The following is a 20192-nucleotide window of genomic DNA, read 5'->3' as shown; positions in this document are numbered from 1 at the left end:
AACGTGACAATTGCTTTATTAAAAGAAGAAAGGGCACAATATCGTAGCCATTTTTTTTTTCTTAAATAAAACTATTCTTCAATGTCCCTGCAATATAACAGCGTGGCATAAAATATACAGTCCGCGCGTTTAAAGACACCCTAAATAAAATGGTGAAATCAAGTAAATCAAAGGAAAATTGCTAAAAGCTTCCTGGGTTTCAGCCTATTTTAAAAAACAGGCATTTCTCGCAATACCTTTGCTACTGAAGGCATCTGCAAAATATCTAGCTTCTTTCGTACCCCTCTCCCATCCCCCTCACATGATGAGACACAAACACAGCAAATTGCAACTATGAGAATGCTCGGCACAGCCGAGAGAAAAACATAATCATATCACCAGTAATAAGGTTCAGGGAGATAAGGCAGTGCAAATTAAGCCCTGCTGCCACGTCTGGTAACCTCCAGTTTTTAGCCCTGACATTTGCTAGAGGAGAAAACTGTAATGTCCACCTATGCTTTATTACAAACAGTAATTTACATCTGCATGGACCCATTGGTTGGGGCATTTTTTCACCCTCGTTCGGAAAAATATGGGGCTCTGAGAGCAAAACCTTTATATTAATGTAGATTGTATATCTCATTTATTGCACAATATTGATTTATTTATTAATGTTAATTACTTTATTCCATTTTAATATGATTTAAAACAATAGTGACATTAAATACCCAGAGCCTAAGTCCCCAGTTCCCCAATGGTTCTCGCATGTTTATTCAACTTCTATTTACATCAAACTTAAACTTTCTACTGTTCATTTTCAATAAAAAATTGCTGCCCATTTTTAAACCCCTCATGATTTACCGTGAGCGAAGGGTCTTATGGAGCCGTTTGCCAGTCCTGAACGCAATATTTAAATTATTATAGTCACAACAGTCATCTGAGTTTCCGTGTAGTGACATGCATGAAATTAATATTTTCAATTACAAAAAATCAAAGAGCCCTCATGTCTAATCAGGAGCCCAGAATCAGCTCCTCCAGCAGCAGCAGCAGCAGCAACAGCAGCAGCAGCAGCAGCAGCAGCAGCAGCAGCAGCAGCAGCGAGGCCGGCGTGGAAAGCAGCTCAGCATTTACTTATTGTTTTAACTTTACTGTTGGGCGAAACCCGCCGCAAAACTCTGGGCTGATACTTTCAGCCGGGATATTTCTGGGACCCCTTTTCTTACAGTGTAAATAAAGATTATGAAAGAACCATTTGATGGGCATAAAATTCCTGATTAGATTTAATAGTCAAAGCCTTAAACTGCGTCAAGAAAAATAGTATTTTGTTTCTTTAAACTCTGTGGGTTGTCCAGGCTGTTGTTGAAGAGGAGGAAATTGCTAGAAGTCGAGGAGGAGGAGGGGGGGACGCGGCGCTCGGAGGGAGCGTCGTGGGCTCCTCGGCGGCTTCTTCCCCGGCGCAGGCGAATCTTAGCCATGGCTCTGATCATGATCTTACGTGGCCACCGCGCCGCAGCGCCCGGCGCTCGGCTCAGCCCGCGGCGCCGGCCAAGCGTGCCCGGGGAGGGCAGGGGCTGCGCCAGGCGCAGGGGATGCTGCCGAAAGAGCCTGCGAGCTGCGAATATTACGAAGGTAATACTTAAACTCCCCGGCAAGCCAGGAGCTGGAGAACTGCAGCTATAAAAAGACACTGGCTCTTAACCTGACAATGATGTTGTATTTGAACAGCTGCGATAAGGTTTTAAAAGGTCTGTCTCATTGCCACCGCGAAATTTTAAATAGGGTTATTGTTTCCAGCAGTCTAAAGTGTACGGTAAAGTACAAAAGCACCCAAATGCCAGGAAACAGAGGAAAATTCAAATCCACGCTGGTGGAAAACGCACATTTGTGAGTGTGCGAAAGACGCATTTAAATTTTTTTAAATCCTTTCACGTGCTGCCCGCTCTTGGTGATCTGAAAGGGTGTTTTGATGGTAGAAAGGCCCAAAATAAACAGGCGAATGAGTCCCAAACAAAAATTATCAACAAGTTCACTTTGTGTGGGTGAGGGTCCTTGACAACATTAGTCCCAGATAAGAAATACTCCAGTTCGGGAAGAAAAAAAAAAAAAAAAAAAAAAAAAAAAAGAGAGAGAGAAAAAATAAAAAGAAAAAAGTGTGTGAGAGAGGAAAGTAAAACGATAAAGTGTAATAAACAGTTTCTACCGCCACTATTTAAAATGTAGTAGCTGCGGGTGCAAATACGGGTAAGGAGTGGGAGGAAAAACAATAAAACACGTTTAAAATGTTGGGACGGAAAACTCTGATCTGCCATGTAGACAGTTACTGTTGCCTTTTGTTGGTTGCTTTCTTTGCTGTTTGTTTGTTTTAGAATACAGATGCATTTATCATTCTTATTTTTTAAAAAAGAAAAAGTTGCTTAAAGGAGTTAAAGGAGTTGCAGTGAGCATATGGGTTTCTGTATGTTTTTTGATGAGCAATACTACAGAAGGAGAAATTATCTTTTTGATGCTTTCGGTTTGCAGGGCAAGTGAAAAACCCACTTTTTCCTTTTTTTTTTTTTTTTCTTTTTTTTTTTTCTTTTTTTTTTTTTTTCCCCAGGCGGTCGGGAGAGAGCATTGTAAAATAATTTTAGGAATGTAGCTTCCCTATAAAATTCGAGTTATGACAAAAGTCCACCTTTTAATATTTGACGATTTGTGTTAAAACAAAAATTGACCTTCTCGGTTAGCAGCTAGAAAAAAAATCAATAGTATAATTTTCAATAATTCATAACGCGAACGCCATTATGCTAACTCTTAACTATTAATCTTATCCTTTACAAAGTCTCGATTGATTTGTTAATAAAATATCTTCCCGTGCGCGGCAACAGAGGGTATAACTCTTGAAAAAGCTTCAGAAGCAAGAAAATTACCGAGTAGCCCGAGAATGTAGATGAGGGTTTTATTGATCGCCCCTGATTCTCCTTAATACGCATTAATAAATCCCGCAACCTTTTGTCCCCGCACTTGTCAGCGGCGGGGCTTTTACAGGAGCCATGGCGGGCGGGCGCGGTTTGGCGCTCCCGCCGCGGCGCTCCGGGGGTTCCGCGGGCGCGGAGGTTGCGCGGCGCGGCGCGGGGGGGGCCGGGCCGGTGCCGCAGCGCGGGCGGCGGGCGCGGGGCGCGGTGCGGTGCCGGCGCGGCGGCGCAGGGGGCGCTGTTGACCGCGGCGGGGCGCGGCGGGGCGGCGCGGCGGGGCGCGTCAGCGGCGGGGCGGCGGCGCGCGGGGCGGCGGGCGCTGCCATTGGCCCGCCTGTCATGTGGTCGCGCGGAGGCATCCGCAATTACACGGGAATGTTTTCCTAGAGATGTCAGCCTACAAAGGACACAATCTCTCTTCCTCAAATTCCGCCCCAAAATGTCCTTTCCCAACAGCTCTCCTGCCGCTAATACTTTTTTAGTAGATTCTCTCATCAGTGCGTGCAGGAGTGACAGTTTCTACTCCAACAGCGCCAGCATGTATATGCCACCTAGCACAGACATTGGGACGTATGGGATGCAAACCTGTGGACTCCTTCCGTCTCTGGCTAAGAGAGAAGTTAATCACCAAAATATGGGTATGAATGTACATCCTTATATACCTCAAGTAGACACTTGGACAGACCCGAACAGATCTTGTCGAATAGAGCAACCTGTTACACAGCAGGTCCCCACTTGTTCCTTCACTACAAATATTAAAGAAGAAAGCAATTGCTGCATGTATTCCGATAAGAGATCCAAACTCATTTCTGCAGACGTACCTTCCTACCAGAGGCTGGTGTCTGAATCATGCCCCATTGAGAACCCCGAGGTTCCTGTCCCAGGATATTTTAGACTGAGCCAGACCTACGCCACTGGGAAAACCCAAGAGTACAATAATAGCCCTGAAACGAGTTCAACTGTAATGTTACAGTTAAACCCTCGCGGCAGCTCCAAACCGCAGATATCTGCTCAACTTCAGCTGGAAAAGAAAATGAATGAAAGCCCGAACAACCAAGACAGCACCGCTAAAGTCTCTCAAGTGGAAAGTCCCGAGCCCAAGTCCACGTTGCAAGAGGAGCGGAGCTGTCTGCCCGAAGGCTCCGTGTCCAGCCCAGAAGTCCAGGAGAAGGAGAGTAAAGGTCTGTATTACCGAGTTTAAGCCGTGCCGTGGTGTAACTCCAACACGCCAGCACCATAAAGCACGCTCGAATATACTAACGAGCATCACAGCCATCACATTTAATGCTAAGGAGTATCGGGCTGCAGGTGCTGTCTCTGAAGATTTTGGCAGGCAAAAATGCTTCACAAACCGGTCCAAAGATTTTCCGTAGAGATCTGCCTCTCCCGTGCACGCAGACAGCCTCTGTGATGCGGGGAATATAGCCGTGTGCTCCGTAATGAGCTGCAGCAGCCAAAAGCAGCCCCATACCTCTAAAAAAAAGCAGGTCTGGAGGCTGTAAAATACGAGCAGCTCAACTTTTCTCTCATAGTATTTCGCCTTTTTTTTTTCTTTTTTTTTTCTTTTTTTTTTTTTTTTCCACTGAGCCTTACTGCGGTTTGATTGCATTTAAAGTTAATTACGATCCTCTTAAAATAGGTGAGGAATAGATGCTACCAGGCTGGGTAAAGTTGGAAAGAAATTCACAATGAAAGCAGCAGCCCGCTATCTTTCTGGTCCAAGGGTAGAATATTTCAATGTTATGCTTTAGATAACCTTGGGTTGGTCTCCAAAAGTGCACCAGTATTTTGAAATGCTTTTGAAAGCTGTAAGTGGTGGCAATCTGATTTTATTTTCCCTTTTAACGTGTACTAACGCCTTTCTTTCGAACGGCGTGCATAGAGGAATCCCAAAACGAGAATTCTTCTGCTATCAAAATGTACTTTGCAACCTCTAGGTCCATTTTTACTCTCTGTATGCATTGAGAATTTCTTTATCTGAATTATATTTAGTAGCCCTGGTCTAGCTCCACGTGAGGTAGATTTCTTTCTGGTGGGGAAAAGAAAACCTTAAAGATTTAAAAAAAAAAAAAATCCAAGACAGGAGGTCGTAATTTCCTGTATTTAATTTTGTCTGGGAAATGTCTATATCTGTTTATAGGTGTGCTTGCGTGATTCAGCTTATGTGTGTGGGGACGCTGCTTCAAAATACAGTGCGAGTTTATTTTGTATTTGGAATATTTTCGTGGCAATTGTCGTGGGAGCCCCAGTCGGCCGTGGCGAGGCTAGACCCGTTAAGATGTGGTCATGGGGCGGATGGCAGGTTAAATATTGTTGAAATGGTAAACGCCGGCCGAAAACTTGAGAGACCCTTTCTGGCAGGAGCAGGAGAGCGGGGTGGCCGCAGGGTAGGGTGCTGTGCTGGGGACAGGCGAGCCCAGCCTGGCAGCAGGTCCCCTCACTGAGCCCACACCTCACCCGAGCGGTGTTTAATGCCCACATCCACCATATCTGCCAGACACTGCAGAGGAGGGGTCATGGCCAAGGGTACACTTTAACAGTCTGAGGTATTTTTGATTTTTTTTTCTTCTTCTTTGATTTTGATAGAGGAAATCAAGTCTGATACTCCAACAAGCAATTGGCTAACTGCAAAGAGTGGCAGAAAGAAGAGGTGTCCTTATACTAAACACCAAACACTGGAATTAGAGAAAGAGTTCTTATTCAATATGTATCTCACTCGAGAGCGCCGTCTAGAGATCAGTAAGAGCGTAAACCTCACTGACAGGCAGGTCAAGATTTGGTTTCAAAACCGCAGAATGAAGCTCAAGAAGATGAGCAGGGAGAACCGAATCCGGGAACTGACCGCTAATCTGACCTTCTCTTAAACCCTAACCCCGGGGGGGGCACCAGTGAGGAATGGGCAGAGCACCACCACTTGATAAAGGCAGGAGAGACTCTGGCAAAACCCGGCATTTTCCAGTTTTGTTTCGTTTTGTTTTGTTTTTCTGATAGAATGTGATTCTTCGTCCTTCTTTTAGCGCTGCAAGTGAATATGTATTACTATGATGAGTATATATAAAACCTAGCACGTGTAATTTATTTTTGTTCTCATCGTAATGCAGGGTAACTATTATTGAATATTATCATTTGGTCTTAACTTATTGGAACTGTCGAACATCCAAGCAATGTGACTTTTTCATGTTTTTACTAACAAAATGGTATTTATGTGGGGCTGTTACACGGGCCATAACATTTTGAGTACATTCAATACTTTCAGAAAAAAATGAGTGGGGGGAAACTGTGGGGGCGGGGGGAAAGAGAAGCACATTATAATGTAACTATCCTCTCAAATGAACTTAGAGATTGTCCTTCGTAAAATGGAATATCTCCTTCTTCTCCATTGTAGACATTTCCTTGTGGTGCATATGTGGAATAGTAGTCGTTCAGCAGCAAATTGTCCTTCTTGTGCATGTTCTGTTTGCATGTATAATGCAATAAACTCTGTAAACTACTGCGGTTCCTTTGGTTTTCTACAAATGTTTAAAGCACGGATGCAGGTTGGTCTCCTGATTTTTCTCTATCAGCAACTTTTTGGACTGGTGTATCTTTTTTTACCATATTCTGGTCTTTGTGTGTGTCTGCCTGACATTCTTTCTTTCTTTCCCTCCATTTTTCCCCCTTCCTTTTTTTTTTTTTTTTTTTTTTTTTTTTTTTTTTTTTTGGTGTGTGTGTGTGTGTTTGTGCGTTTGTTTTTGTTTTTGTTTTCCTAAGGCGTGGGGTGGAGACTGGGCCGGGAAATGATGTAAACCTAATTAATTTATAAAAGTGTCTGTAAGCAACTGATTAATTGATAAAATGTTGTGTGATGTTTGCAGTCTGACAAACTGAATGAAAAAAAAAAGCAACCCAAAAAAATCCCACAAAAAACCCCCAAAACAAAACCAAAAAAAAAAAAAAAAAAGAAAAAGAAAAAGAAAAAGAAAAAAAAAAAAAAAAAAAAAAAGGGGGGGGGAAGAGAACGGATAAAAAAAAGTTGTAAAATATTATGACCTTAACTGGACATCCTCATCCAATCAACTCGTACAACTCGTAAATGGTAAGTGATAAAAATATCTTTCTGCTACAAGCTGTCAGGAATATGTGTGTCATTTTATCTGACGTTCGTAGGTTGATTTAAAAAATATCACTCACTGCCTTCTTACAATGTGCAGACTTTGACTTCGTGTCTTTGCTCGCTAAAATAAAGAAGGAAAAACCAACAAAACCCCTCCATAATAAATGCAAAGCTAGGCATAAGTAAATGTTAAGAAGCTCGGTTTTCAGTCGGCTCAACAGCTTTCAGAAGACCGTGGATGGAAAAAATATTCCCTCAAAATATTCCCAGCATCTGGAGAGGTTGGCTCTTTTTTTGAGCAAAAACCTTCCTAGGCGTGCTTACAAAAGTACACCAGACTCTTCAGACCTACTTTTGTCACCCTGCACCGTTTCTGTTTGCTCAGAGATCGTTTTATTTCGCGCAATTCCATTTTAGTAGCACACATCCAGCTAATGACGTTCACGACTCTTAACCCTTTCTGTACATAGCTGAAAAATGGTATTAGCAGGGCTCTGCGCTGGAAGCTGAGGAAGGGCATGTGTGCTGAGGGCGGGTGAATGCCCCTGTGAGCAGATATACTTAGCAGAACTGCAAATAGCTTGCAAATGAACATGACTTCAAATTGAAGTGCAAATACTTGGGCATACTTTCACCTTCAACCGGGTACTGGAAAAGTAGCGTGGCTACTGTTCGTGCTGGGAAACCAGCTTGCTCACAATCAACGCCCATTTCTCCCCTAAGCTGTTTCTAAATCAAGAAATTAAATTTAAGATAGTGCCAATATTGTGCGACTTGGTGACAGATACTGCTCATAATGCTGTTGGTGGCATTCTGTTTGCTCTTTCGTCGCTGATATTTAATTTAAGCCAGTACTTCTTCATGTGCACATTTACTCATAGGAAAGAGGCTGTATATTCCTCAAACCAAGTCGTCATCATTTTGAAGCTGCGAGAGCCGCAAGCACCTAGGTACTTGGTGCTTGTTCCTGTTTCAAAAACAAACAACAAAACGATGCTCAAAAAAAAAAAAAAAAAAAAAAAAAAAAAAAAAAAGAAAAAGAAAAAACAACAAAACCCCACAAAAAACCCAAAAAACCCAAACCCCACAAAAAACCAAAACCCCAAAGAACCCCAACTCCCTAAATATTATATACATTCGCACGGCCTTTTCCCTTAAAGATACTCGCTACACCACCAAAGAAGTTTCGGCAATGGGAAGTATATAGCTGGCTCCATACCAAGAGTGTAACGTATGTAAAAAGGAGGCTCACTGTAATCTGCTTGCTTTACCAATTTATATCTGTTTGAAGTGAGGGGAATTCTTTGCCATAACACGAGCCCTGCTTCTAGAGAGCAATGTAATAGAAATTATAACACCACAAATCGCAGAAGAAAATGCAAAATACAAATGACGAAAAAAAAAGGGGGAAAGGGAAAAAAAAAAGGAAAAAAAAGGAAGAAAACAACCTAGGCAAGCAATAAATCATTAAATAAACAGGAATTTCAGTCCCTTCCTCATAACGGCCCGCGAGTAGGAAGTGTTTTCCCAGCGCTGCTGTCCGTGCCCCCGGCGGGCTGTGCTGCGGGCTCGCCACTAACTCTCTGCGTTTCCTCCAGATCCCGACACAGCCACCGTCCCTCGCCCGGGGAAGCAGGCGTGGGCAGAAGACCATGGGTAATCCACTTTTGAATACTAACGGGGCATCGTTTCGCTCGGGCAGGAAAAACCAGGCCAGGAGGGAAAGGGTGGGGAGGGAAGGCATGGAAAAGAAAGCAAAGCGGGGAAAAGAAAAAAAAAAAAAATCTCACGTAGGCATTGAACGTGGCTCCCCCTGAACTAGGGGCGGAGGAGACAGCTCTGCCGGCGAGCTGGGGTCAGCGACAGCCCCGCGCCCTCCGCGGCCCGGAGCCTGTCCGTCTGTGCGGACCCTGCCCGCGGCCGCGCTGGCAGCTGCGGGGCCCGGCGGCCTCCTCCGGGCTGCCTCTGCCCGCGTCTCTCCTGGGCCGCACCTTAAGGGCGCCTGTGTTAAGGCTGTGTAGCCCCAAAGTACCGCAGATAGAGGAGGATATGTTCAGCCACACGTCAGTTGTGCTCGGAGACACAGGCTTTGCTGTTTCCATCCGTCCATTTTATTAGGGACACATTAATCTATAATCAAATACACCTCATAAAATTTTTATTGAAAGGCATAAAATCATTACAGAGGTCTTCCACCTGTTTTAAAACAACACAATAGGCATCTTTTTTTGAAAGTGTATCCTTTCCATGGAAACTTTCTGTTCGGGGGTGGGGGGAGCGGATAATAATACCCGCACATGCTCTGAAATATGGAAGTACCGCAATGTGCTTTTACTGTAACATTTTCCTGTTTTATGAGAAGTCGTTACAGTCCCAGCTTGCGATGGTTTGTTTTTACAGGCAAGAATCCCCCTTTCCCAGCGGGTTCCCTCAGCAGCTTGGAGTGTGATTAGCAAGCCAAGGCTGTTGGATTTATTTAAACACCCTGCCTCTCATTGATTAAGAAATGAATGGCAGAAATCGCTCAAAGAAGGTGAAGAAATAGTCCGCACCCGCCGCGACCGTGGGCTGCCAGTGCGGCCACGCCCGCCGCGCCCCGGGCAGGCAGGGCAGACAGGCGGGCAGCAAGGCGGGCAAGTGGGGCAGGCAGGCGAGCAGGGAGGGCAGGGCAGCACGGGCAGGGCAGGACGGGCAGGACGGGCAGGACGGACAGGGCGGGCAGGGCGGGCGGGCAGCCGGGCAGCCGGGCACCCAGGGCGGGCGGGCGGGCGGCCGCGGTGCGGGGGCGCAGGCGGTACGGCGCTCTGTGCAGGGCCGTTGTTGATGATGATTTTTTTTTTAATCACAGCAGCCCCAGTTTAGCGGATTGATTTACTCGCAGTATTGGTAAATATGATCACGTGGGCTCCGCAACCAATGGTTGAGGGTTGCAGTCTGCAAAATACTACGATTGTTCTCCGGGAGGGTATCATATACAGTTAACAGTGTAACCTTTTATATGACTAAGACGGGAGCCTAAAATGTCGTCTAGTGGCACCATAAGTAACTATTATGTCGATTCTCTCATAGGCCATGAAAGCGAAGAAGTTTATGGAAGTAGATTCGTCCAGGGAGGTCACAGTGCGACCTCCAGGCCATCAGGTGTTGCAGAGAGTTCAGATTTTTCCTCTTGTAGCTTTGCACCAAAATCCACCGTGTTTTCCACCTCCTGGTCCACAGTTCACCATCAGCCGTCTGCGGCAATGACCGGGATCTACCACCCCTACATGCACCAGCCCCACTTAGGGGCAGCCGACGCCGGCCGCTACGTGCGCTCCTGGATTGAGCCCTTCCCGGGTTTCCCGGGCGGCGGCGGCGGCGGCGGCGGCGGCGGCGGCGGAGGCAGCAGCAGTGGCGGCTCCGCGTCCAGCTCCGGCTCCTCCAACGGGCGCCACTACGGGATAAAGCCGGAGACGGGAGCAGCCGCCTCCTCGTCTTCCTCCTCCTCTTCCTCCTCCTCCAAAAGGACTGAGTGCTCCTCGTCTCGGGAGTCCCAAGGGATCGGTGTGCCCGAGTACACGTGCAGCTCCTTCCTCCAGGAGTCCCGGGAGAAAGCGCCTGCCGGCAGCTCCAAGGACCCCGCCGCCTGCAGCCACAACCCCAGCCCGAGCAGCGATCTGAAAGAGGAGAAGCAGCAGCAACTTGACCCAAGTAAGTAAAAAAACAAAACAAAACAAAAAAAAAACCCCAAAACAAAACAACAACAACAACAAAAGACAGAAAGAAAGAAGGAAAGAAAGACAAGAAAAAGAAAATAAAAGAAAAAGACAATCAAAGCAAAATGGGGAATGGGAGAGGCAGAGAGAAATAGAGACAGGATTAGGGGCACAGAGAGAGAGGGAGAAAAAGAAAGAAAGACCGAATGAGAGAAGGAAGGAAAGTAAGAAAGGAAGCAGCAAGGGAGGAAGGAAGGAAGGAAGGAAGGAAGAAAGCGAGAGAGAAAGAAAGAAAGAAAGAAATTGCCCCTTTGATTTATTGCCGAAACCTGTAAGGCTCGAATGTGCAAAACTGATAGTTTTACTAACCTATAAAAACGTCTAGACGCCTACCCCAGCGCAAGCAGCAACAAGCACCCATAAAAGACTTCACATAACCACCTACCATCAAGACATCATTTGTACAGTAAACAGACTGGGGCATTAAGGCTTTTATGATAATTCCTCCAAAGTTGTGAAAACAGTCCATCCTTCGTTAAATTAATTTAACGACCTTTCTCTCCCCCCCCCCCCCCCCCCCCCGTTCCCTATATACCTCCCTTCTTCCAGATAACCCTGCAGCAAACTGGATCCACGCTCGTTCAACGAGGAAAAAGCGTTGTCCCTACACAAAGTATCAAACTCTGGAACTGGAAAAGGAATTTCTCTTTAACATGTACCTCACCCGAGACCGCCGTTACGAAGTAGCTAGGATTTTAAACCTCACAGAGAGACAGGTCAAAATCTGGTTTCAGAACAGAAGAATGAAAATGAAAAAGATGAACAAGGAGAAAGGCAATAAAGGAGACTAACGCTGGGGTGGAAACGTAGTTGGGGACTATTGATTTAGTTTTGAGTTTGGATTTTTATCGGGGGAGTGTGAGTTTTTGGTTGTTGGGGCTCCTTTTTAGTTTTGGTTTGTAGGTGTTTGTTTTTGTTTGGTTGTGTGGGGTTTTTTTGGTTTGGTTCTGGTTTGATTTGCCTTTTTTTTTTTTCCGGTTAGTTTGGTTTTATTCTTCCTCTGCACCCTTAGCCCCCCTATAGGTTCCTCCTCCTGCGCCACTCCACCCCAGGGACTTTAAATCAATTGCTTTTTTTTTTTTTTTTTTTTTTTTTTTTAATATAGAAGTGAAACGTGGTCTGTGTCAGGTATTTCGGGAAATTTTGTCTTGCTCGACAACGTGTTTTTCAGAGTCTCTTGATACTCCCCTCCTCCTTCCCAGACCATTTAGATGACAATATTGTGAGTGCACGTTAGCTTTGGAAACTCTATCTGATGTTAAATGTTTGACATGTTTCTTAAAAGTGATGTAGACTAGATAGTTATTTTGCCAAAATAAAGGTAAGGAAAATAATTATAATTACGGTAATAAAACATATATTAAATTACAGTCGCTTAAATCAATGGGGGTTGCTGTGCTGTCCACGACCTACTTAAAGAAATCTTTCCCCAAACTTCTGCTTTCTAGGTCTGAATCCCTCGCAATAGATGCCACAGAAGGGCCACGAGCTACTTCCCTCCCCCCCCTTTAGTGCACTGTTAGGAGGTTGTCTCATCCTCGGAGCCGCTCGCCATAGGCCTAACGCCTCCCGGTCCCCCGGCTCGCTGCCGTCCCTGCCCCCGGTGACTGTTGTACTAATTAACTGCTCCGTGCGTGTCTCGAGCTGCGGACCTGTTGTAATTGTTGTCAGTTATTGCACAATAAAGTCTGCCGTGACCGAACGACAGCGCTGCGGTGAGAGGAGAAATCTGTGCGTCCCTCGCGATGCCCCCCGCGCCGCCGGCCCTTCCGCGCAGCCCCCGCGGAGCTCCCGCGGGCTGAGCGCGTCCGGGCCGGGGCGGCGGGAAAGGCCGGCCGAGCTGCCGGCCCGCAGCACCTCCGGCACCTTCCCCCGCCTCCCCGAGCCACGTTTGCTGCCAGAGGTCAGCGCCGAGAGGCCGGGTAGGTGCGCCCGCCGCCGCGCCCTGCCGGGGCCTCAGGTACCAGCGCTCTTTCAAACATCAGCGATCCCTTGGGATCGGTTAGGAAATACTTCCACACCGGTCCTCAGGAGCCAAGGAAACGTGATGATGCCAATTCGATTAAACATGCGTTTTATTCCTGTTTTTTTTTTTTTCGTTGTGCGTCGCTTCTAACCTCTGCTTTCTTTAACTGGGAGGCTGAAAGCTCTGGAGGGGACACATTCGGCTTTGTTGGCGAGAGCTCATTTAGCAACGCGCCTCATGCTTTCTGCATTTATAAACACACATGACTTTATCAAGATAATTGAGATGAAGTTCATTGTAAAAAATGCTTTGTTTAAAGAGCAACCATTAAAATGAAGGACCCGTAAATATTTACGAGCAGTTCGGTTAATTCAAGACTAAGGGGAGAGCTGAGAGACCTGGTGTTGAATGTTTCTTACCTCAAAAAAAAAAAAAAAAAAAAAAAAAAAAGAGAGAGAGATAGAAAGAAAGAAGAAAGCAAAGCAAAAGCATGCACTGCCAGGAAAAGGTGTTGCATTGCTTCCCATCCATTGTCGAGAAGATACCTACAATTCTTTTAAAACAGGAAGAACCATGGTATAATAAAACCATTGAGATGGCTAGACGTCTGGACCTAATGAGTTTACGATATGCTATGGCACTTTTCTTTGAAAGCACCTTATTTTGATGTTTGTGTTTGTTAGGGGGGAAAAAAGGCAAAAAAATCCAGACAAACTAGGTCTTAAAACCTTGGACTATAAATTTCAGTATGTCAGCATTAGGCCAAGGCAACAGACCCAAAAAAGACCTGAAGGTCATGAAACAGAGATTTTGCAAAGTCCGCTTATTTGTTGAAATGTATTTTATTGGATATTCTACTGCAGTATGATGCCAACCTCAATATTTTTGCAAATATCCACAGAGGGGGGGTGGTCTGCAACAACACATAAACAATATTCTTTTGCACAAAGCTGCATTGTGTAGATTCCAGCAGAGGCTCTGTTAAGAAATTTTCACCAAGCCCACACCATCTTTTTAATATTTTTTATCAGGCAGATTGACACATTTTAGCTTGTATATTTTTTCCCTTTGTTAACCTGTTTTTAATATTGCGTGCATTCATTTCAAAATGGCAGAAAGAAAACCAAACATCTCGATCGACAAAACGCAGATCATCTATGGAAATTACTTTTAGTGTCAAATAGAATAATTTCATTCCTACCCATTGGTTGTGTTAATATATGTTTCCATATATGCATAGTCTCGTGCACCCGCATTATACCGAATAATTCACAGGCATGTGTGGTGAAGGAGGGGGTGAACAAAGATTCATCTTTACTTTCGTTTACATAAATCAATCCACAAATACATAAAAGCACGGGCAAACAAAATAACATACTCAATACTAAAACATATAACTCTGGAACTACCACACATGGAGATTTCGTGGTGTAATATGTGGGGAAACATGGTCGAAAACGCGATAGCAGTCGTCTTCAAAGCTCAGACGTCTTTCCTGGCTGCCATGTGTAAACGAGGCACATTCTTTGTATGCAGTTAATTATAGCTCTGGCAGAAAAATAAAAGAGGGTCACTGAAATGTGCTAAGAAAATGGCACTGTAAACTTAACGGGATAGGAAAAAAAATTTTAAAAAAGAGAAAAGATACTAATGAAAGGAAGAAACGCAACCCAAAACCAGAAAGCAAAGGAAGAATCGGTCATCCCTCGGCCCTCCAGTGTTCCGCAGACTGAATTGGAGCTTGTGGCGAGGCGGCGGCGGGACCGCGGGCAGCGCGGAGCGGAGGGCGCTGCCTGCCGCGGCCGCCGCGCACCGCCAGAGGGCGCCCGCGCTCCACCCTTTGGCGGCCGCCGCGCCCCGCTCTGCGCGGCCTCGGGCACCGCCGCCCGCCGCTGGCACCGCACCCACACGGGAACGGCGCCGGCCCGCGGGATTAACGCCCCGGCGGGATGCACGGGAGGAGAGGCGAGGGTGTCTGGCGCGGATGCGGGAAGTGGCCTCTGTGCCCCTCCACAGGGCGACACAGTGTCTCTGTGCTGCCGCTCACCCCCTGCCAGGCCCGGCCTCCTGTCTTCATGCTGGTCTCTGGCGAAGGGCTTTTGCTGCTGTCTGTCCGTGTGTGTGTCCCCGGGCCTTTCCCGCCTTTCCCACCTCTCCCGCCTTTCCTTGGGCTGCACGGGGGTCCCTAAGCCCTCGCGAGTTCCTAAAGGAGTGCGTGGGGCGCCTGCCCTGGCGAGGGTGTCACTGCGGGCACAGGGCCCGTCGGGGTGCTCACACGCGGGACAGCCGGACGGGTCAGCGAGACAAAGCGAGTTAATCGGCATGGAGGCGTGGGGGTGGTGGAAGAGCGGGGTGTGATGGGGAACGAGCCTGAGATGCCTCTTATGTAACCACAAGATTTTTTTTTTGTCAGCTCACATCAGACGGACACACGTGGTTCTGGCTGGGCCCGTATTATATTTCACATACATTTTTCGTCTCTCTCCGAAATAGGGCGGACCCGAGATCCTGAGGGTTTCTTTCCGAAAAGCTGATTCCCACTGCAGGACGAAGCGGGAGAGAGAGGACTGGAGACGACGCTTCTTGGGGCACGGGGGCCAGCGGGGGTAGCCCGTCCGAGCGGGGGCAGCGCCGAGCCTGCTGGGCAGCGCTTTTCTTCCTTCCTTCCTCCCGGAGAACGGGGCTCACTTATTTCGGACCGAGTCCCCGAGCGATGCTAACCGCTCACCCACACATTTTTATTTATTCTCCACCTCCCTCTCTTTGCTTCGGTAATGACGTCCACCAAGGGTGAAATGATGGAAAGTATATTCATAGGCATGATTTCCATTAAGTATCAATTAACCTGGAGCCTCAGCCATGCGTGCAAGGCGTCAAGGGTAAATGTGCATCTCATTTCCCAGAGATCTGCTCGCCTGGAAGGAAATGACCCGGAGGGCCCGTTGGCAAGGGGGCCCGGCCGCTGCACGCTGCCGCCCTGCGGGGACCCCACTGCCTTCGCCTACACCCCGGAGACCCTGCGATGGGCATCGGCTCCCTCTGAGGGGCTCTGCCCGTGCCGGCCGGCGGTGCAGGCCGCGCTCCGGCCAGCGCAGCCTGGGTGAGCCGGGCGGCGTCGCCTCGGGCAGCGCGCCCGCGGTTATCGCGCGGGATCTGCGCGGCCGCCTCGCCCCTGCGCGGCGGGGGTTTCAGCGGCTCCTAGCGAGCGCACACCGGAGGGGGGAGCGGCGGTGCCGCGGCCGGGGTGGATCCGGGCAGGGCTGGGCCGAGTTGTTTTCTTGCCCGAGGAGCGGCACATGTAAACTGAAGCCAAAAGTCCCCCCTGAGCTCATGAGAGTGTGTGCGTGTGTGTGTGTGTGTGTGTGCGTGCGCGGGCTGCTGTGTGCCTAATAGGAAATAGTAAAAGCAGTGAGGCAGGTCATTTTGGGAGCGATTATAATCCAGTCCTGGTCACCACATACACGGAGAGCAGGAGCGGGGAGCGCACGGGCCAGCGACGGCGGCGGCGGCATGAGCGCGGCGTAGAGGCACCGGCGGCGGCGGCGGCGGCGGCGGCGTGAGCAGCGCCCCGTGCCCCCGCCCGCCGCTGCCCCCTCCCCGATGAGCTCCTACTTTGTCAACCCGCTGTACTCCAAGTACAAGGTGGCGGCGGCGGCGGCGGCGGCGGCGGGGGAAGCCATCAATTCCCCGTACTACGACTGTCACTTCGCACCCGAGGTGAGCGGCCGACACGCCGCTGCCGCCGCCGCCGCCGCCGCTCTGCTCTACGGGAACGGCGCGGCCGCCGCCGGCTTCCCGCACCCCGCGCCCGGCGGGGCGGGGGGCGGCGGCGGCGCGGCCGCGGACTTTTACCACCCGGCCGGGGGGAGCCCCACGGCCGCCTACCAGCCGCCTCCTCCTCCCCCCGCCGCGCCTCCGCCTCCTGCCCCCTGCAGCGGGGTTACCTGTCACGGGGAGCCCGCTAAATTTTACGGATACGATAACTTACAGAGACAGCAGATTTTTACGACACAGCAAGAGGCCGAGCTGGTACAATATCCTGACTGTAAATCGTCCAGTGCTAATATTGGCGAGGAACCAGACCACTTAAATCAGAGCTCGTCTCCTGCTCAAATGTTTCCCTGGATGAGACCACAAGGTTGGACGCAGTCAAAAATTTGCTTCCATCTCACGTCTGAGTTTGAAACTTTCTTTTCCTCCTCCTGCTTCTTTCTCGCTGACTCTCGCTTCCTGCCTCTGTCTCCCCCACTCCCTACCTCTCTCACCGCGATTCCTATCACCGCCGTGGCTTGCGATAATAAAGGGATGCAGTGAGCAAGCAGAAACCTCTGCAGCAGGCAGCTACCAACCCAAGAGTAGGCTTTGAGTCGTCTCTCGGACTCTGAGGCGCAGCTGACACGCTCGCCTGTCTCCCGTCGCCACTGCCTGAACGGGAAGGGTGCGGGGTCGGGAAGGGGGTGGTATACAAAATCATAAAGTGACCCCGCAACATCCTATGCAGAGGGACAGTTGAGGCGCTTCGTGCATTTACTATCGCTGTGTTCCTCTCACTCATGTGTAAAACTCTAGACTCCTCTGTATCCTCTGCTTTCTCTCCCTGCGGTTCTGTGGGGCTTCTCTCGAGGGATTCCGGAGGGACCGGAGTCCTTGCTGCCGGCCTGCGCCTTGTTTTGAACGGCCACACCAACCTCCAAACCCCTATGTTTTTGTTTTAAACAGCAGCGCCGGGTAGGAGGAGAGGAAGACAAACATACAGCCGATTCCAGACCCTAGAGCTGGAAAAGGAGTTCCTATTTAACCCCTATCTGACCAGAAAGAGAAGGATCGAGGTGTCCCACGCACTAGGACTCACCGAGAGGCAGGTAAAGATCTGGTTTCAGAACAGGAGGATGAAATGGAAAAAAGAGAACAACAAGGACAAATTCCCCGCTTCCAGACAGGAGGGAAAGGAAGGGGAGGCCAAAAAGGAAGCACATGATCTGGAAGAAGAGAGAGCCGAAGGCCAGACGAATTAATTTTTGCCGCAAATGTCTTTGTGAAAGTCAATCAAAAATAACCAGGGCTAAAGCCCGACATGTCGGCTCATCCACCCCTCTACGTGATCTTATCATGGGACGAGTGAACCCATGTCCCTCCATTTGACATTTTCCTGCTTCGGGTGCTCTACTTGTTTGTGCTTTTATTTTGTTTATAAGCGTATCCAGAAAGATCTCTAGATTTAACATTTCATCTACTTATTTTTTTCAAATTTGATACAGAGTTTGTAGCAATAAATTTCTAATGATATATAAATATATATATATATTTGCAATCTTAAAAGACGGTGATTGTGGGAAACGACATAAACTTTCTAATAGTAAATATCAATAAGTAAGACATTTAATAACGCTTTATTAATCAAGACAAGTGCACTTGTACTATTTCAGTTCTTGTTCTTATCTTAAGTTGAATAAATTAAGTAAATTTAATAATCTTGAAGAAAATATCATAGGAATATATTTAACCTTCTTCTATAATATTTGATTAAAATAAACTGGTTTTATTCAATTATAAAATGTATTGTCATCCTTGCATCCCTTTTGTAATCCACTTCTCAAGAAACCTTCAGAGTTTCCACTGGTCCGGATTAACTCTCCTCTGCGCCCTCCCTCCTTCTCTCCTCCGGTGCTGGGTATTTCTGTGGATTCTGGGAATAGCACATCGCCTACCAAACCTGCGTTTTCCTCCCTGCCACGAGGGCTGCGGAGCCGTGGTCCTAGCAGCGGCCATCGGGGACTGCGGCTCCCCCTGCGAGCGGTGTGCAGGCTGCGGGCCGGCCCAGGGAGCCCCCGACGTGTGTTCCTGGGCCTCGCTTTCGCCTTTTCCTGCCCCCCAGCCCGGGCTGCGGGGCGGCCCCGCAGGGCACCGCTGCCGGCAAGCACGGCCCTTACCCCGGGGAGACTTTGCTGCCATCCCGGCTGGAGGGAGACGAACCCGGAGAGGGCTTGAGCCCCACGCCATCCCCAAAGGCTGCTCCAACCCGTGCGGGGCTTCCAGCCCTGCCACGCAAACCGCGGCCAAAACGGGCCCAGCTTCCCCCGAGGATGGCTGAAAAGCAGAGAAATGCAAAGGTTTGGCGACCTTGCGTGAGGGTTTCTCGAGGGCTATAATTCTTAAGAGTCCCAAACCATGCGTAGACCGAGAAAAAGATGTTTCTATCCCTAAATATTATCATGTGATGCATTTCCCAGCGGAGGCCGCAGCTGGTGGCAGAGCCTGCCTCACGGTTCCCGCAACCACGGGAGGAAAGGTCCGCTCTGATTAGCAAAACAATTTAATTTTTCTCTCCTTCTCCCCTCCCTCCTCTTGCTCCCGCTCTGCGGTGGGGTCCACAGAGTGTGGTAGCAAACAGGACGCCTGAGAGTAGTCCTTTTTAGGAGCAGCAAGCAGAGGGTCGAGGGATGAGGTATAAATCCCTATCAAGATTTTTGCGTCATTTTTTTTCCTACCGGCTGACGCTCCCCTGAGTAATGGCTCCGTGAAGGAAATCGAATGGACCCGCCAGAAACTGCGGCAAACACGACATATAATTCTATTATCTGCCCAGAAACGAGCGTGATCCCGACGAGGCCGGGGCTGAACCGAGGCCTTGCCCGGAAAATCACAGCAGAGTTCCCGAGGAGGCGTCGGCCACAGCTCTGCCCGCCCGCTGCTGGGCCCTTCTCCCGCATCCACCGCTTCGCTCCCGGGGATGCACCCGGCGCGGCGAGAGCCGCCATCCACGGGGATGGGACTTGTAGAGAGGGTTTGGTTAATTTCGTTTCCCTTCCTCTTCCCCGCTCCCCACCACCGAGGCAGGCACGTTTCCACTGCTGCAAAGCGCCAGCTCTGGAGGGAGGCACGAGCGAGCGGAGCTATTGTTCTTGCTTTTATTTTAATTGCCTGGTTGGCTAAAGGTTGTAAACAAGGGGAAGCTGCAACAAAGCAGTGAAGTAAACATTTTTGCTGCATGGATTTGCATAAATACACCGGCATCCCTAGTATCAAGGGAGGATGTTGGGCTGGTGGCTGCGCGTTTAAAGTAAACCCGGAGGCCCGAGGCGCAAAACCCCCTCGCTTCTCAAAACAATACTCGTGCTAGTGGCACCGACATATTTGGTCTCCGGGCAGGAAAAGCCTCTCGCTTGCGGCGGAGGCTGGACGCAACACGGTTCCGGCGGCCCTGCTGCAGGGACAGCCGTGCCGGTGCTGCCCGCTGCTATCCCGCCAGGCGAAGGCACGTCGAAGACCTTCACACACGAGCGGAGCACTCCTTAGGCTAGTGTTTGTCCGGAAGAGAGCTGCTGCGCTCCTGCGGTAGTTGTTTTTAATTATCAGACAAAGAATAAAATTAAAATATTCCTGAAGAAGTTTCCGTTAGCGTCGCTCTCCTAGGACCGACTGGGAACGCAGCCACGCAGGCAAAA

At 48.7% G+C, this 20192-nt stretch overlaps 3 protein-coding genes across 5 annotated transcripts; all 3 read left to right on the top strand.

The window, feature by feature from the left end:
• Positions 1 to 3342: 3342 nt before the first annotated feature.
• Positions 3343 to 6412, top strand: HOXD10 (homeobox D10). Its single transcript, XM_066189246.1, has 2 exons — positions 3343 to 4114; positions 5520 to 6412. Exons 1-2 carry the CDS (start codon positions 3373 to 3375, stop codon positions 5795 to 5797), a joined length of 1020 nt encoding a protein of 339 aa, XP_066045343.1. The 5' UTR covers positions 3343 to 3372; the 3' UTR covers positions 5798 to 6412.
• Positions 6413 to 8639: 2227 nt separating this feature from the next.
• HOXD9 (homeobox D9) lies at positions 8640 to 13126 on the top strand. Of its 2 annotated transcripts, XM_066189882.1 has the most exons (3): positions 8640 to 8682; positions 10096 to 10716; positions 11331 to 13126. In XM_066189882.1, the coding sequence occupies exons 1-3, from the start codon at positions 8679 to 8681 to the stop codon at positions 11570 to 11572; spliced, it is 867 nt and encodes a 288-aa protein (XP_066045979.1). In that variant the 5' UTR covers positions 8640 to 8678; the 3' UTR covers positions 11573 to 13126. The 2 variants fall into 2 exon arrangements, with proteins under 2 accessions (XP_066045979.1, XP_066045978.1); XM_066189881.1 differs by lacking the exon at positions 8640 to 8682 and having other exon boundaries at positions 9838 to 10716.
• A 2982-nt stretch (positions 13127 to 16108) lies between these two features.
• Positions 16109 to 18275, top strand: HOXD8 (homeobox D8). Of its 2 annotated transcripts, XM_066189880.1 has the most exons (3): positions 16126 to 16464; positions 16738 to 16885; positions 17467 to 18268. In XM_066189880.1, the coding sequence occupies exons 1-3, from the start codon at positions 16348 to 16350 to the stop codon at positions 17760 to 17762; spliced, it is 561 nt and encodes a 186-aa protein (XP_066045977.1). In that variant the 5' UTR covers positions 16126 to 16347; the 3' UTR covers positions 17763 to 18268. The 2 variants fall into 2 exon arrangements, with proteins under 2 accessions (XP_066045976.1, XP_066045977.1); XM_066189879.1 differs by having other exon boundaries at positions 16109 to 16885; positions 17467 to 18275.
• Positions 18276 to 20192: the final 1917 nt, after the last annotated feature.

This window comes from Chamaea fasciata, unplaced genomic scaffold (genome assembly GCF_029207755.1).
Source record: "Chamaea fasciata isolate MVZ Bird 193981 ecotype frontalis unplaced genomic scaffold, bChaFas1.0.hap1 SCAF_8, whole genome shotgun sequence".
NCBI lineage: Eukaryota > Metazoa > Chordata > Aves > Passeriformes > Sylviidae > Chamaea > Chamaea fasciata.
This window is presented reverse-complemented; position numbering and strand designations above follow the sequence as displayed.

Bases quoted from the DNA above. Each gene is read 5' to 3' on its own strand.
- HOXD10 (XM_066189246.1), top strand. From the start codon at position 3,373: ATGTCCTTTCCCAACAGCTCTCCTGCCGCTAATACTTTTTTAGTAGAT. The intron at 4,115-5,519 runs GTCTGTATTACC...TGATTTTGATAG, and splicing joins CCAGGAGAAGGAGAGTAAAG to AGGAAATCAAGTCTGATACT.
- HOXD9 (XM_066189881.1), top strand. From the start codon at position 10,047: ATGTCGTCTAGTGGCACCATAAGTAACTATTATGTCGATTCTCTCATA. The intron at 10,717-11,330 runs GTAAGTAAAAAA...CCCTTCTTCCAG, and splicing joins GCAGCAGCAACTTGACCCAA to ATAACCCTGCAGCAAACTGG.
- HOXD8 (XM_066189879.1), top strand. From the start codon at position 16,348: ATGAGCTCCTACTTTGTCAACCCGCTGTACTCCAAGTACAAGGTGGCG. The intron at 16,886-17,466 runs GTTGGACGCAGT...TGTTTTAAACAG, and splicing joins TCCCTGGATGAGACCACAAG to CAGCGCCGGGTAGGAGGAGA.